Source organism: Ambystoma mexicanum, chromosome 3q (assembly GCF_040938575.1).
Source record: "Ambystoma mexicanum isolate Mex_15411 chromosome 3q, UKY_AmexF1_1, whole genome shotgun sequence".
NCBI lineage: Eukaryota > Metazoa > Chordata > Amphibia > Caudata > Ambystomatidae > Ambystoma > Ambystoma mexicanum.
The window spans coordinates 761,976,797-761,994,038 of record NC_090926.1 but is presented as its reverse complement, the minus strand read 5'-3'; the positions used below and the strand labels follow the sequence as shown (position 1 = coordinate 761,994,038).

The 17,242-nt window shown below is 44.3% G+C and overlaps 1 protein-coding gene across 2 annotated transcripts in view; it reads left to right on the top strand.

Moving 5' to 3' along the window:
- SAP30BP (SAP30 binding protein) overlaps positions 1-17,242 on the top strand; it is a 574,361-nt gene that overhangs the window by 428,019 nt on the left and 129,100 nt on the right. For both annotated transcript variants that reach the window (XM_069654762.1, XM_069654761.1), the window contains one exon: positions 9,156-9,198. In XM_069654762.1, coding sequence (XP_069510863.1) covers positions 9,156-9,198 — 43 coding nt within the window. The remainder of the gene's footprint in view (positions 1-9,155; positions 9,199-17,242) is intronic.

Genomic DNA, 17,242 nt, shown 5'->3' with positions numbered 1-17,242 from the left:
CGTGGCTCCGTAGTTTGGTAGTCCTCCCTTTGGATCGTACTCAGCCATTGTTTGCAATTGCCCGCTCCCCACTTTCCTGCAGGTGCTCTACTGAGATGCTACTTTGCCCAAGAAGTATTTGTTCCATCTTCACTCATACCGGGTATAATGCAGTAGGAGCAGGCACACGCATGTGGTGGTGGTGTGCTGTAGCGGGACGCCGTGGCCAACAGTCATGTAAGTGAGAAAGGGGTTGAGTGACATGCTGAAGTATGGTGGGGGTCAAGGGTGAGGGAGATGCACAATTGCTGGTGGTGAAAAGGGATTTTCATGGGACCATGAGGTGCACCTAGGTCGAGGAGGGCAGGGGTTAAAGGGAGCTTGATGGCAGGGCAATATCCTGCATTAGTGAGCAGGAGAGGTAAGGAGGGAAAGGTTCCATGGTAGAGGAAATGGTGAGCAGCAAGAGCCACTTGGAAAAGTGGCTGCCTTGTAAACGGACTACATGGATCCATCCATCCTCGTGAATTCTTCCTCTGGCAATGCTGCTGAGGAAACAACTGAACACATGTTCTGGTGAACTCCCTGAGCTGCAACTGTTTCTTTAAAGAGAGAAAGTTAAAGGCATAGTCCAGTAAAAAATGTTGTTGTCCCTACGGGTCGGCCATGTTTTTTTAAACCTAAGTGGCTCGATTTTAGAAAACTTTCCTATGGACCTTACCCGAGTTTTCGTCCATTAAAAGCATGCAAAAATAGGCACCAGGGAGCTGCCATTTTGTGATAATCCTATCACTTGCCGCATCGCCCTGGCTGACCTGCTTCTGCGGCACTAAATCAATTCCCCCGCCCCTGAGCCTGACATTATCAAAACATTCATATTCCCCCCCTCTCTCCGTGTCGTTACTGTGCTGCGTAGGCAAACGTGCCCAGTCGTCTTCTACGCGACTCCACACACAACCCGGAAACCAACACAGACCATCTCACAACACGCGCCACAATTCGGAAATGAAACTGTACTTCAAAATGAAACAGCAACACGGTACATTTGGTAAAGTACATTTATCTGACATTAAATGTTTAGAGAATATTCAGCAATTGCCATATGAACTCCGAAAGCCATTTATTTTCTTTTATCTGTATCCGCAATGGTACACAGGGTGTTGCTTTTCGTTAAAAGAAGCACTTTGGAAGCACGGTGGACCGCAAGGCTGTTCCATCAACTAGGCACTAGTCCATCGTAAAGGTTGATATGTTGCTTCTAGCCACTAGTACAGCGTAAGGGCATGTGTGCCCTTGGCGATCGTCCCATAAAATTGTCAGTGTGCTCCAGTTGTTCACACGAAGCTGCAGGTGTCTCACGAAAAAAACGTCTGCCGGTGTCTCAAACCGATGACAGTAGCAGAAGGGGAGCAAATACCTGTTATGAAAACAAAAAAATTATAATTAGTCTCGCCAGCTGATCTTCATTAATATTACTCATTTTATTTATTACGGCCGATCAGAAACTATTTGCTTGCAAGGATAGTTCAATGGAGTATGTTCGGCTCTAAAATCAATGCGAAAAGTAACGAAATAAATCGAGGCCAACACGCAATGATAAACGACAGTCTACTTGCGTGTGGAATGATATGATATATGATATGGCATTTGTAACGCGCCTATACACAAGTGTTTCAAGGCGCGACGAGGCAGGGGGGGGGAACAAGGGCAGACAGACAACGATCCTACTAGGCCACCTGTCTTTCAGATCGCGCATGCGGAAGGGGGTAAAAGTGCTGTACATGGTTAGCCGAATACAAGATAAATAATAGGGCCAGCTGGTGGCAAGTGCAAGGTAAATGCCGGGAGAAGGGGCTGAAGGATACAGAGACAGTCCCGTAGTGGAGGTAGGCAGTGCAGGGAAAAGTGGCTGGGCCAAGGACCGAGATCGGTGAGACCAGTGGACCTGCATGCCCATGTGCCCACTACGAACACGTTTTCCTTGCTTTTCCTAGCTCTTCATTCATTCATTCATGCATGCATCCATTCAGTAATTCTTCATTCTGGTATAAAAGCGTCTAAAGATTTTGTCACATTATATTTGAAATTTCCATTGTGTCTCTTCGTAATGCAGTCTGTAAAACGGACCGTGCTCTTGACAACGATTTTTCATATACTGAACTAAAATGAAACTCGGTCTAGTTTCTGAATTTTCTGCCTTATCGTCTTACGTTATTGCGCACCCCCTTCAAATGTAGTTCTTTCGGCATGTTCCCTGTCTCAAGGTCAAAAACAATAGACCCTTATACTTGCAGTGCGACTTGTGGGCCTCTTCTGGGCGCGAGCTGCAAATCAAAGCCGCTGTCCTTCGCATTCTTTATTTGCAACATCGCATAGTAAAGGCATCTGTGAGAACTTGAAGTTTAGAATCCCTCTATGTAGTGCGCCTCAATGTGCAAATGCAAACTGGATTCTCTCCCAAATACCACGGCCCGCTTGGCGCGTTCTAATGCACCCAATTTTGTCCCCGTTGTCTGCGAGCTTTGCAGCCCCACAAAATCATAACTATGGAGACATTTAATTTTTGGCGGAAGGTCAGGGAAAGTATAATGTACCACAGGAGTTGAGTTAAAAGTGAGATTTATTGTTTTTTTTGTTTTATTATTTGCAATACGCAAGCCTCTCCTCCGTTAACAGGGTGCAGCATTAACATTTACATGAGATGAGACATGAGAAAAATATATACATACACATATGAGGTGAATAGAGAGAATTCAAAGAGGACACCCAGCTTGTTCGCCACCCATGATGGTGAAGGTAGGGGTTAGGGTTACAGGTACACTGTACAATAACATTTATTTACAAAAAGACAATCGTATTAAAGTTTTTTAAACCGGGATTTGTACTTCACAACCAGCTGTGCTTCGGATGGACATGGCACAGTTGCAATGTTCGGTGGCAATGGATCACTGCTCTGCACAGAAACGTCCAAAATTCCATACCTGTGCTTCTCTAACACAGCAACAATAAGGCCTTTCACAAAGTCGAACTGCATTTCATCATAGACTGGTTTGATCACCCATTGCTTACTACGTTTTGAAAACACCTTAGTGTAGCGAGGCATCCTTACTTTACCCCTAGTCCTAGATTGTTCACGTCCGACATTGCTGTTATGGGCCAAGACCGCTAGTAGAGTGCGATGTTTCATGCCCCGAAAGCTAAAATGCAAGCGCTTTGGCCTGTACTTTAGGCACATATTGTGGAACACCTCCAAATCTCCTGTGTGACAGAATTCTGTCAGTCCTCTCAAATCTCTTGATAGAGTTTTGTTGAAAACAATCTTCTCAATGGCTTTGTGTGTCGGTGAAGATGGAATCAACCACTTCTTCTTCCGTGCCTCCTCTGGGGACAAAGGGCCATGTTCACATTGGTGCAAATGTTGGTTTTCTGTCCAGCGGTGAACGTTGGTACAGTGGTGCATCAGTGACTGCCATTTTTCAAGTAGTATTTCCACTGACCCTTCACAAGTTTTTGAGCTCCACCAAAGATGGTTGGTGATAGACTGGGACCACTGCAAAATACTTTCAAAACCTTTTTTTTTTTTTTCCTGCAGCCGAGATTTTCTTACTGATTGATTTAGCAAGATGCCATACGTCAAATTGATGATCAATATGTGGGAACTTCTCTCTCACTGTCTTGGCAATTGAAACGTGTCTGTCCATGGCTATGAGGTCGATGTGCATTTCCCTTGATTGTAGATATTCTACTGATTTTATAAATCCTAGTTTCTCCATGGCCACTGAGGATGTACATTGTGTTACCTGCACGACCACCAAACTCGCAATTTTCTTACTATCAATTTCCTGAAAGTGGTAGGTGCAGTACTTGGCAGAAAATCCAGGGCTGTCGCACTGCCCATCGCCGGCTAGCCTGAAACGTTTCCCTTCGAATGTACTTACTAGAGACAATTGTTCAATTTTCCAAGCATCACTAATGGCCGGAAACAGATAATCACGTTGGTATATGTAGTACACCGATTTAGAAATTAAATGGAGTCCCACAAACTGAAAGAAAGCCTCTAACTTTCTAAAACTGGAGCCACTAAAAAGTGATGCAGCTGCACACAGTAGATTGCCTGCTGGCATTTTCCCCAGCATCGTTTGTGCAGACCATGAGAACCTATGATTTAATCTACAGGCGGCATTTATTTTGACCTTACTGCCTTTTATTTGACGAGTCACATTAATCAATGGCTTCCCACATACTTTCCCTCTAATGGAATGCACACATTTCAGCATACTTTTAATTTCCATCAAACAACTGTCGAATACAATGCATTTGCTCTCTTTCATTAGACTGTCATCCTGCGTCAACGTTGTTTCGGCCTGTGATGTTGTGGAGATTTCAACACTTTGTTTGTTTTATTATTTATAATGCGCGAGCGTACCCGGGGGTATCAGGGCGCAGCCTTTAAAAGAATGTTCGAAGCTTGGTTACAGTACACGAGGAATATACATAATACAGAAATATGTACACAAATGTTATATACAATATATACAAATCAGCAGTAAGGCCAGCAGGCCGTAATATAATATACAGGTAAGCAAGAGGCACACGTGGTTACAATGTGTGCGTGTAGCGCTGGACACTACCTAGTCTTAGAGGGTCTCCAGTTTCAGCCAGGAGACTAACTTGGAGCGGAAGTTCTGATAAGGCAGGTCTACTCTAAGGTTTGGAGGCAGGGAGTTCCAAAGCTTGGCAGCTTTTACCGGGAAGCTGTTGCCTCCTTTGGTGGCCCGTTTGTAGTGGGGAACAGATAAACAATCTTTGTATGCGGTTCTGATGGGTCTTGAGGAGGATTGTTTGTGGAACCTGTTGATCAGGTAGGTTGGGGCTGCGTTGTTAAGAGACTTGTGGGTGAGTGATGCCGTTTTTAAGAGAATTTTATCTCTGGTGGAGAGCCAATTGTTCTGTTGGCTGAATCCTGCGATGTGTTCTCTTCTGGAAATGCCCAGAGCTGCTCTGAGAGCGTTGTTCTGAAGGGTTTGCAGTTTGTTGGTGGTGGCCTTGGTGGATCCTAGGTAGAGGGCATTACAATAGTCTAGGCGAGACAGTATAAGTGCTCTGGCGAGTGTCCGACAGCTAGTATCCGACAGGAAAGGTTTGGCTGCACGGATTAATTTGCACGTGTAAGCCGTGGAGGATGCAAGGGAGCTCACTTGTCTTTTGAGGGAAAAATTGGAGTCTAGATAGAATCCCAATGTTTTGACCTCTTGTCCGACTTTAATGTTGTTCCCGTCAATCATGAAGGAGTGATAAGCCGGGCCAAGTTTCTTTATACTGATTGTGGTGCCTAAAATGATGAGTTCTGTTTTATCATAATTCAGGCATAGTCCATGAGTAGCCATCCATGCCTGGATGATGTACACCCTATTTAGCAAGGCCAAATCCTTTCCATAATCTCCTGAAAGCGGAAGGAGGATCTGAGTATCATCTGCATAGTTATTGTAGGTGATACCGAGATGATCCAAATCATCGAAAAGGGGCTTGGTAAATATGTTGTATAATGTGGGGGAGACACAGGAGCCCTGAGGAACACCGCATGTGATGGGTATAGGGTCTGCTGCCGCCGTGGGAGAGAAGACCCTCATAGTCCTGCCGTTAAGGAAGGATGTGATCCAGGTGATGGCCTCACTGGAGAAGTGAGCTGAAGTGTGGAGATGTGAGCAAAGGACAGAGTGATCGACCAGATCGAAGGCTGCAGATAGGTCGAGGAGGAGGAGTAGGGCGGCTTGCCCGTTGTCGATCTGCACTTTCAAGTCAATAAGGGCGGTTTCGGTCCCGTGTTGGGGGCGGAATCCAGATTGTCTAGAGCCTAAGAGGTTGTGTTCTTCCAGGTGCTTCTGTATTTGTACATAGGCAACCTTGTCCAGAATTTTTAGTAGAAAGGGAACAGTAGTTATGGGTCGGTAGTTTGTGGGTATGACTGGGTCAAGTGTGGGTTTTTTCAGTAGAGGTAGTACCAAGGATTGTTTTAGGTTGGTAGGGATGGAGCCAGTGGCGAAGGAAGCATTGATCAGTTTTGTAATGAAAGGGGAGAGGTCGCGGGCAGCATCTTTAATGAGCTGTGCAGGGCATAGATCTCCCTGGCAATTAGACGGTTTCAGGGACAGGATAATTTTTTCGACTTCCAGTATGTTGACTTTGGCGAATTGGAAGCGGGCTAGGTCGGTGGGCATGGGTTTGTCCGGAATTTTTGAGTTGGGGGTGTCATTCAGGGATGCTCTTTTGCTGGAGATTTTACTTTGAAGAGTCGCAATCTTGTTTGCTAGGGCACTTTGAATTTCTGAACACCAGTTTTTATCTTTGGTGCAAGTGTCAAGGGGTGCTATGGGGGTTTCTATTTCTTTAAGGATGGAGAAGAGTTCTTTCATGTTAGATTTAGCTTGGGATATACGAGAGTCAAAGGAGGCTCGTTTGGCCAGGTAGATTTCTTTTTTGTAGAGTGCAGTTAGTTTGGAGAGTTTTAGTTTGTTAGAGACTGAGCGGGATTTTTTCCAGATGGCCTCGCAGTTTCTTTTTTGCTGTCTTAGTTTTTTGAGGAATGGTGTGTACCATTTGTTAAGGTGCGTTTTCGGTTTACTGGATCTCAGTTTAAGGGGGGCGATGCGGTCCAGTGAGGTGGCCATAATCTTATTATATTCTTCAACCAAGGACTCAGGGTCCAGGTTGTCAGGAAGTGAGTTGAGTGTGGGGAGTAGGTTAGAGATAAGTCTTTCTACTGTTATGTTCTTCTTGTTTCTAGTGAGAGTGGGTGGGGCCTTGGAAAGTTCTGATGCGTCTATGGATGCTGCGGCTGGTTCATTCTGTCATTTCGACATCTATTACTTCAACATTGATGGGAGAACACAACAATGTCGACAGGTTTTTGGGTGGCAATTTTTTGATTCATTCAATATCGTCTTCTTGTGGTGGTGCGGTCGCACTGTAGCAATGATCCAATGCAACTTTGCTGTATTCTCCAAACACAGTTAATTCATGTTCTGGCCATTGGACATGAGCATCTCGAGCCTGAACATGCCTCGCCTCAATTAATAGTTCCTCCATAGTGTACATGGTCTGGCAAGCAACATCTCTCATTCGCTTCACTGTCTGTGTATGTATAGTTCTGACACCCACGGGTAACCAACGGGTAACTGGAGGAGAGATTGGAAAAGGGATGTTCAGTTTAAACACAAGATAAAGTGTAGTCCAATTGACTGGAAAAAAACATAAAATAGTCCCCAGCACAAACATTTTTTTTTTTAAAGTTATGAACTGTTTGTAACCTTTTTTTTGTTTTTTTTTTCATTGCAACTTTTTTGACTCGACCTTCAACATCTGCACGCTGTAGCTCCGATTTAGTTTCCGCATGTCCTCCCTTCCTCTTGCGCTGCAACGACTATATTTTCTGTATCCGCATAGACAGCACGGAATGAGGCTTCATCGTCTCCCTGAAACATAGTACTTTTATTACTATGTATCAAAATATTGTTAGCATAAAACACACGTGAGGACGAACACAGGTACCTCTCAATAGCCAAACACGATGTAAACATTGTGTGCAACAATCAAACGACAAGTATTCGACCAGTGATGATCTATTTCGATGGAGCTGTCAGTATCCATACCTCTGGCTCTGCATGGACTGCATGAATGGTTGTATTGGAGAGGAGGCATCAGCATCTCCCTGAAACACAGTACTTGCATAAGTATGGTTTTCAATATTGGAAACATAACACACACTTGGGGTCGACAGCACAGGTACATATAAAGAGATAACCACAAATGATGCATTGTCTAAAACAATCAAGGAAAATATAAGTATGCAGATTTCATCGACTTATTTCTCTGATTCCTTTACATCTGCATCATCAAAATGGGATGTTGTGATTGTAGTGGAAGCTCCGTCGTCTCCCTGAAACACAGCACTTGCGTTAATAGGGAAGAAGGTATAGCAAATGGAATTGCGTTATATGATCACGCATGAAGGAGCGGTCAGTATCCATACCTCGTGCTGCTGAAGAATATCTATGGATGTTGCAAATGTAGTGCGCACTTCCGAAAGCTGTTGCGACGATTCGTATACGCATGGTCCCGCTTCCACTTCCCCTGGAATTGCTTGAATGTCAGGCTCTGCATCAAGTGCAGGGGTTGACGCTCCAACTGCCTGAAGCATAGTACTTGCATTAGTGAGGATTACAATAGTGAAAACATAACACACACCTGGGGTCGACAGCACGGGTACATATCAACGGCTAACCACGAATGACAAGAATTCCAGCTCTGATGATGACGCTCGATGGAGCCGTCAGTATCCATACCTCCTGCTGGTGAAGAACATCTAGAAATGTTGTAGATGTGGCGGACGCTTCAGCATCTCCCTGAAAGACAGTACTTGCATTAGTATGGTTAACACTAATTATAACTGAAAACAAACACCAGTGGACGATAACTAAGGTGTATATCAATTGGAAAGCACTAACCAAACATTCTGTAAAATAATTACACGATAGAATAAAACTATTACTTGACATGCATAAAACAAGTCTGTAGCGGATTAGCCTAGTAAGATTACCTGATACGCGCTATAAGTGGTTGATAAAAATGCAGTTGTTTAAGCCTTCTCTGACAAAGGTGATGGCACGTTGGTCAGAGGGAGAAGATGTTGTAGTGCAAGTCGGGGTCCAGCCGAGCGTAGAATTGTAAAATTGTTATACAGCAAGAATTGACCATTTGTTGCAGCATTCAGGGATGTTTTTGCTCCCGGATTGGGCAATTTAAAATGAGGACACCTGACCTGCTGGAAATGCATGATTGGATGGTCATGAGTGGGGTATGAAGGAAACTGAATTCTATTCATTATATCCTCTTGCCAAGTTCAATGTGCATTAAGTCTGGTCAGCGTGAATTTGTGCTAGTGTTGAAGTTCCAATCCTACGGATTCATGTACTCGTACAATTTAGGTTTGCAAACATTAACATTAATGAATGTTGTCTGATGCCATGTAGTCCCAGCATTGGCTCCTCGGCATGGCATTCCCTCAGCTTGTAGTTTGTGTCTATAACCTCCACTTTTTTTATGGGAGGCCTGGCTGCCTTTGTACATGTTTCTCACTGCATTCCTTTAGCCTCATGTCTATCTTGTTTCTCCTCTAGGAGCTTTCAGAGTTTGAGAAGAAGGATCCCCAGGAACTGGTTGGTAAGTCACTGCTTTATAAACATATATGCTCCTCTCAAACACCTGCTTGTGGCAATGGAGAAGCATGTTTTTCTAATGGGATATTTAGAAGAATTTGAATTGGATGACAACACACAAATCGTTGACCCAATTAGGGCGACGGATAATTTGACACTTGGCTGTTCTCCTAACGTCTGTTCATATATTTATTATGTTGCCGTCACTATGATTTTTAGTTTTGGTGGCTGTTGGAGTGTGTTTAATTTAACAACCCCTCTAATCAACTTTTCTTGTTGATGTCGCTAATTGAATAGATTAAGCAGTGCTGAGGGAAACGTGCAGAAAATCTAACCGAATACCGTTTTATGTTGTGAAGCTGCTACTCTTTGAATTGATTTTGTAAATGGTCGCGAGTAATGAAATGTATACACTGATTGCTATATTTTTTCAGCAATTATTAGATTAATTAATAAGACTGTTTCTCTCGGGAGTTTCAGCTAGTGATGCCGCAATGCATTTCTAACGCTTTAAGCGTTTTCTAAAATCTTTTCTGTGGAATGAAACGTGTTGGATTCAGGTTTGTGTGAGTGATGGTAATGGTCTATTTGGATGTTTAGGATGATGTGTATATTAAGCCAATGGGAAATTGCAATAAAGTGATTGATTTCACTACTTAATTCTTTTATAGCGGCACTGAACAATTAATGTGTAATTTGATAACTCATGTTTTATGTTTCTTCTAAATACATAAAATATTTTTTCACTGATTTCAGTACAATTTATATATTGTATTGTTTATGTATAGAGCACACAGGGCCGTCTGGCATCTGGGCGCTAGCATCAAGAATTTTGGTAACAGTTACAAAAAGAACAAGAGAAATACAAGATAAAATAATATACAGGGATAATTTACAGTAATATGTGAATGTACAGAGGAAAACAGTAATACATTTATACAAGTCATAGATTAGGATCAGATACAATTAGATTAATGTGGACTAATGTCAACTGTGAGGCGTTTCCTACTCAGGGGTGCTCTTTTTTTTTATTTTAAGCTTTATTTAATACTGGCATGTTGACATTACGGGAAGATCGTATTTCACTTAAAACAGTACATTATCAAGCATTGTATAGGTATACAGTGAGACAGCTTGTACAACATTAGAGGTGTGTGAGGTGGGAAGGGGAGAGAGGAGAACGATGGGGAAATAGGTAGAGTTTAGTGGGTTACGCAGGGGGGGTTCCCAGTCTTCGTGACCCTTGCCTTGTCTTCCTCCGATATGAAGTATGATCTGAGGGGGGCCCTTATGTCTTTGGGTCTTGAGGTGGACTGGACCCCTCTGACGCAAGTTTCTTCACATTCTTGTTTGTTGATCAAGTCTCGCATCCAGCACTGGTGTGTTGGGGGGGGTCTTTTGCTTTCCATTTCCTGAGAATGTTCCGTTTGGCTACTGCACCCCACACGGCGAACAGTCTGTGGGTCCTGACCGACGCCTTCCTTATGTCTCCCAGTAGGTATTTCAACGAGGTGGCAATGATTTTTGTGTTTAAGATCGAGTTAATTGTCTTTGCCACTTTGTTCCAGAATTGTTTGATTGGTGGGCATTCCCAGTACATATGCAGGGGTGTAGCGTGGAGTGTGCCACATTTAGGGAATGTCTGTGGTTTGGAGGAATCAAACTTTGAGATTTGCTTGGGGGTAATGTGCTGATGATTCAGAATTTTGAATTGGATAAGTCTGAAGTTTGCGCAGAGGGAGATGGTTTTAGTGTATTTGCAATAGTTTGTCCATTGTTGCTCTTCTATCTGGATGTTCAAGTCTTTTTCTCATTTAGTTTTTATGTTCTTGGATGGTGTGTTGGCCTGTGTTATCCTATACAGCATGGAAACGCTGCCCGTGAAGCCTTCAGTGAGGATTTTCGTTAGAAACTTGTGGGTTGGAGGTGCCTGCAGGAAGGTCGGCCATTTCTTCTTGCAGCAGCCTTTAGTCGTTGGTAATGCAGAGTTGTGGATAGGCCCTTCCCTGTCCTGTTTTGGATTTCTGCAACTTGAGGAACCGACCCTCTGGGAAAAGGTCTCCAACTTTGGCTTGTTTTTCAGGGTCCCAAGATGTTTGTATGGTGCGGTCCATTGTGGGTTGTAGCCCTGGGTAGTACCGTAGGGTGAGTGTGGCCAGTATCCCATTTCGCATCCTACTCTTCTAAGGATCTGCACCCACGCTCGTACTGTTGATTCCATCGGGTCGGCAAGTGCTTTTTCTCTAGGTACCTTGGCAAACCTCATGCTTCGGAGTTCCAGGGGAGATTCAGCGAATGTTTCTGCGTGTATGTGTGCAAACTGTTCTACAGTATTGGACCAGTATTTTGCAAAGTGTGCCTGTGCCGAATAGTAGTATAGTCGAAAGTCTGGGGCTGCCAGGCCGCCAGTGTCGTAATTCTTGCATAGTTTGGACCAGCTTATTCTGGGACTCTGTCCTTCCCAGACGAAGTGTGTGGCGAGTTTTTGTAGTGTGTTAAAGAATTTCCTGCCCGGCCAGATCGGGATTCCGTTGAATAGGTATAGTAGCTTTCGTACTACCAACATTTTCATTAGGGCTATGCAACCGTAGAGGGACAGCGGCAGCTTGATCCATGCATTGAGCTTGCATTCCAACTGTGTCAGATAGGGGGTATAGTTATTGGCAAACGAGGTTCGTCTGTCCAGCGCCATTATGATGCCCAGGTATCTTGCAGTGGTAGGAGACCAGCGTAGGCCCTCCATGGCTGCGGTCTGGATAGTGGAATCGGTCAGTGGGATTATTTCGGACTTGGCTGATTTTATATCTGGAATATTTTGTGAATGCAGCTATTTCGAGGGGATTGGGTCCTCCGACGTATTCCATATCTATGACAGTAATCACCACAGCTGTGCTGCTTCAGAAAATTTTTGCCGTCTGCGTCCTGCGTCGATGCGCCATCCTCGGACCTCCTCCGACGGCCGACGTCACCCGATGTGATAAGTAGGACGCACGACACCCGTAGCCTCAGTTCCGTTTTTTCCGCGAACGTGTTCGCTTCGTGAATCTCGGTACGCCTCGACTCTTTGGAGTGTCTGTTGTTCATCTCAGTTCTTCGAACATGTTTGTGTACAATTTCTTCGTGAAGATGTCTACCTCGTCTTCCACACCGCGTCCGGGTTTTAAGTGCAGGGACTGTGGGTCCAAGATGTCGGTCACGGACTCGCACAATGCCTGCCTCTGGTGCCTCTGGGGAGGCCCATGACACGGATGACTGTGTCGACTGCCAGTCGCTCAAGTCGAAAGCCTTGCGGGAGCGCAAGAAGTTATCGGTAGGTAAGGTGTCCAAGCCCTGGAAGTCGAGGTCTGCGGGGCTTTCGACGGGCGACTCGAGGGGCGACTCTCCGCTTCGTCGTCGGAAGTCCAGTTGGACTTCCAAAATGGAGAAGCAAGCACACCATTACATTTTTTTACTTTGGTGAACTTCCTGGATTAGTCAATTACACGTAATATGTTTAAGTAAAATCATTCACCAACAGAAAATATTAGAATCATAGAAATCCAATTTCATCTGTTCCTCATCCTCCATTTTTCTTTTATTTATTAAAGAAGATATTTAATTAAACAATGTTTTAGCCACAATGTCTTTGCATTGGTGGGTAACATTTGAAAACAGCTATCTTTTCTTTATGGTGTTTTGTACAGCGCCAAAATGCTATTTCTGTTTCAAGATCGAGGTGAGTCAACAATTCTAATGCGTGCCTCGAACATAATCAAAAGGTTAATGGCAAGGGTCTGAGAACCTGATCAAAATAAACTCTCAATTTTTTTTATGTTAAAGTAGCAATAATTGTAAACTTTACAAAACCTTACAAGGCTTTTTTGATTTTCTGCTTCTGGCTGACACAATTTGACATGGAACATGGCAGTGGTTAAATAAACCTGCATTTGCAAGTGGACTATGAAGCCTTAATTGAAGAAACCTCCAAAAACATGAATACTCAAATGGTGGATTTAGGCAGGAGTACAATACCACTTGGGCCTTAGTTTATCTTTACAACAGAATTACTGCAAAATGTGTTTAGTGTTGCAGAAAGATGTCAACTGACGTCTCTAGGCAGGGATCCCATATTCCCTCCAGAGATTATGTCAAAGGAAAAAAAACATGTTTAAGGAAAGCCAGTGGTCTGTGCACTTTCCTCTCTAGACTGCCCCTCACTCAAAAATAGTATTGAGTTGGTTTGATACGAACATCTGATAAGTATTGGGTAGTACTAGCTCAGTTACAACGCGCTCGTCTTGGAAGCAAGGCGACGCAGAGTAACAGGTTCGAATCCATGGTCCGCGCTTAGAAATCGCTTCAGCATCAAGCGCGTTATAAATAACCAATTATGAATATATTTATATTTGAAAATCTGTAGTAGAACGCCTGGGAAAAGAAGAGACATCAGTCTTTCTTCCCCCTCCACCCCCATAACAAGCAGCGTTAATAGCATCACAAATTGGAAACATTGCTCAAAATCCCATCAAGAGTATAAACCGATATTGTAACCAAATTCAGAAAGTAGCTTATTGAATTTGTCCTCACTGTTGGATACCATTTGGTGTTTTTTATTTAATTGTTTGGGGTCGAGGCCAAAACAACATTACAATAAAATCGTACAACAAGCATAACCACAAAGCTACTCCTCTGTAAAAAAAAAATTAAAAAGGAGCATAAAGGGTGGACTTAAACACATGTGGATTTTCTGTATAGAGAAGATTCCGGAAAACCATGATCCTAATTGCCCCGGATTCGGCCAGGAGAACGTGGTACCCGGACCTTCTAGATATGTCCATCTGCCCTCCAATCCGTCTTCCGCTCAAAGAGAATCTTCTCTCGCAGAAGGGAGGTCAGGTTCTCCATCCAGACACCAGAACCCTCAACCTTCACGCTTGGCTTCTGAAAGGTTGAGGTACAAGGATTGGGATCTCCCTGATGACGTCATGGAGGTGTTGCTTTCGGCCAGAAGACCAGCAACAAAGTCTTTATACCGCTGCCGTTGGAACAAGTTTTGCAGTTGGTGTAGGGAAGAGAATATCGACCCTTTTTCATGTGGTACACCAACGGTGTTAGAGTTTCTACTCTACTTGACAAACTCAGGCCTTCACGTTGGCACTGTAAAAGGCTATCTCGCAGCGCTTTCTATCTTCAAGCGCACTGCGGAGGAACCATTGTATTTCAAAATTCCTCTAGTGGTATAATTTCTCAAGGGTCTAACTAATGTTTACCCTCCAAAACCATTCCAGGTTCCATTATGGGACTTAAATTTAGTCTTAAACTTCTTAATGGGCACTCCATTCGAACCTCTTCACTCTTGCGCATTGAGATTTCTCACGCTTAAAACTGCCCTATTGGTAGCACTAACATCTGCTAGGAGGGTGAGTGAGCTACAAGCTCTCTCCTGTAAACCCCCACATACAATCTTCCACAAGGACAAAGTTGTCCCACAGGTGAAGCCTAATTTCCTCCCAAAGGTGGTTTCTGAATTCCATATTACTCAGAAAATTACCTTGCCTTCATTCTACCCTCCTTCCCACCCGGGGAAAGAGGAGGAAAGGCTACACAGGCTGGACCCTAGGCGAGCTCTCAGCTTTTACATCAGCAGAATGGCTAGGATCAGGCAAGCAGACCAACTGTTTGTAGGATACTCCGGTCACAAGTTGGGACTACCCATAACAAAACAAACCATCTCCAGGTGGATTATTTTGGCCATCCTGGAATGTTATAGACTAGCAGGAAAAGAGCCACCCCAAAATCTCAGGGCTCATTCAACCAGGGGTATCGCAGCCTCTTCGGCTCTCCAGAGAGGGGTACCCGTCCGGGACATATGTGCGGCTGCCACATGGTCGTCCGCACATAGATTCACAAAATTTTACAATCTGGATTCCTCCACTGCTCAAGAGACCAGATTTGGCAAGGCCGTATTACATTCGGTCCATCCCTAAAGGGATACATAACACTAGCACTCCCTCCTCCAATTACATACCACTGCTATGGGAGTCTATCAAAGATAAGGAATACGTCGGAGGACACAATCCCTTCGAAGAACAAGTTACTTCTTACCTGGTAATGTTCTTTCGACGGGATGTTCCTCCGACGTATTCCTTATCGCCCCTCCCATCCATCCCCGCAGTGATAACTTCCCTTGTGGTTGCAGCTTTCGCTCCTTCAAGGTTACTAACCGATTCAGGCATGTCTTTTCTTATGCTACAAAACGGAACTGAGCAACGGACGCAGCGCATGGCTATTTATGGGCATGGTGACGTCGGCGCCGATACGGTGGCCGTCGAGGGACATCGACTCGGCAGACGTCGACGCGCAGCGCCCTCTGCAGAAAAAATTTCCGAGGCCAGCAAGCTGGAAACGTATTATCAAAGATGAGGAATACGTCGGAGGAACATCCCGTCGAAAGAACGTTACCATGTAAGAAGTAACTTGTTCTTCCATTCCATATCCTCTTCTCACATTTACCCCCAGCGCCTTTTTTTCTCAGATTCAATGTTGCTATGCTGCTACATCTCATGCTTTCTATTACTCTTTGAAATGCAGTGTGTCTGAAATTAAACCTCCTTTACCTCTGTCTTCCTTTCTCCTTCTCTTGACCCCATTACCCTTACTGAAAACTGGGTCAATCCCTCTGACTCGGCAACCCTTGCTGCACTTAATGACCCTGCCTTCACCTTCACTCGCTCTCCCTAGCAGGGATGTTGGTGAAGCACTGTTTTCATCTTCCAAACCTCCCATCTCTTTTACTCCCCTATCTCCTGCTAATTCTCCCGTCACAATCCCTATGGCATACATATGATCTTACCTCCCCTCCCCCATGGCATACATGTAATCTCTCTACTGGCCACCTGGACTGGAAGGTAAATTCTTTGACCACATCTCAACTAATTGCCTCTCTCCCTCCCGATCCCCACCTCATTGCCGACTTCAACCTTCCCTCTTTCTCCGCTGCGCTAGCCACTAACTTTGACTAAATTCTACTTAACCACTTGCTCCCTTCTGTCCACTCTCTGCCACCCGTTCAAATGGAAACTCCCTCTCAACTCTCTGCCTCTACTATCTTTACCGTGCCTTCTCCCTCTGATCACTCGTCTTTGCTTCAAACTCCACTCCTGCATCTTCTTCACTCTCCATCTACTACAACTATTACTAAGTGCAATTTACCCATCTCCAAACTCCCTGACTAACTCTCTGACCTACACTACTCTCTCTCCTCCTATGCTGAACTCGCCTTTCAATTCACTGAAAAAGTGCTCCACTAACTTTAACACTGCTCTTTATGCTCCCTTTTCCTCTCTCTACCCTTTTACCACTCACTCCTAAATCCTCCCCTCCACGGCCCTGGATTACACCTCTCATCCACACCCAGAAAACAATGAGGATCTCTAACTTTCTCACTGCTCTTCAAAACTATTCCTCTACTCTTGAAACTGCCAAATGTGACTTCTATGTTTCTCTCATTGCGTCTCTCCTCCCAACGTCGTCTAAAATTGCCGCCATTCACAATAGCCTCGTTAATTACTTTCTATCCCCTCCTGCATACATTTCTCCACCATTTGTAGCCTCCTCTGCCGGTATGTAAGGTGGCAACGTTAAAGTCAGACACAAGTGATCACAGTTCAAGGGTGTTTATTAAACTGTATAAATGGGTTGGAAAAACACCTAATTTAAACCTAAATCTAAGATTGGAGCAAGCTACGACCGTCAAACAATAAGGCAGTCCTTGTGGCGTCTTGTCAAATAAACTAAAAAAAAAAAAAAAGAAAATTGCCAATCCTTACAGCTAAGTTCAAAAAGACTGTGGGATAGTGGTCACAAGAAAAGAAGTGTTCACAAATGATAGGTCAGGATGTTATAGCCGGGGGTCTCCCTTCCCCATGTTTTTAGCACGGGACAAGGCCGGACCTTTGAGCACAGCACACTCCTGTGCCTCGCCAGCACAAGTTTAGTTTCTTTCCCCTATGCCAGGTCCTTCTGGGGCCAAGTTTCTTTCCTGCAAAGTATTTTGCCTTAGAAGGCCT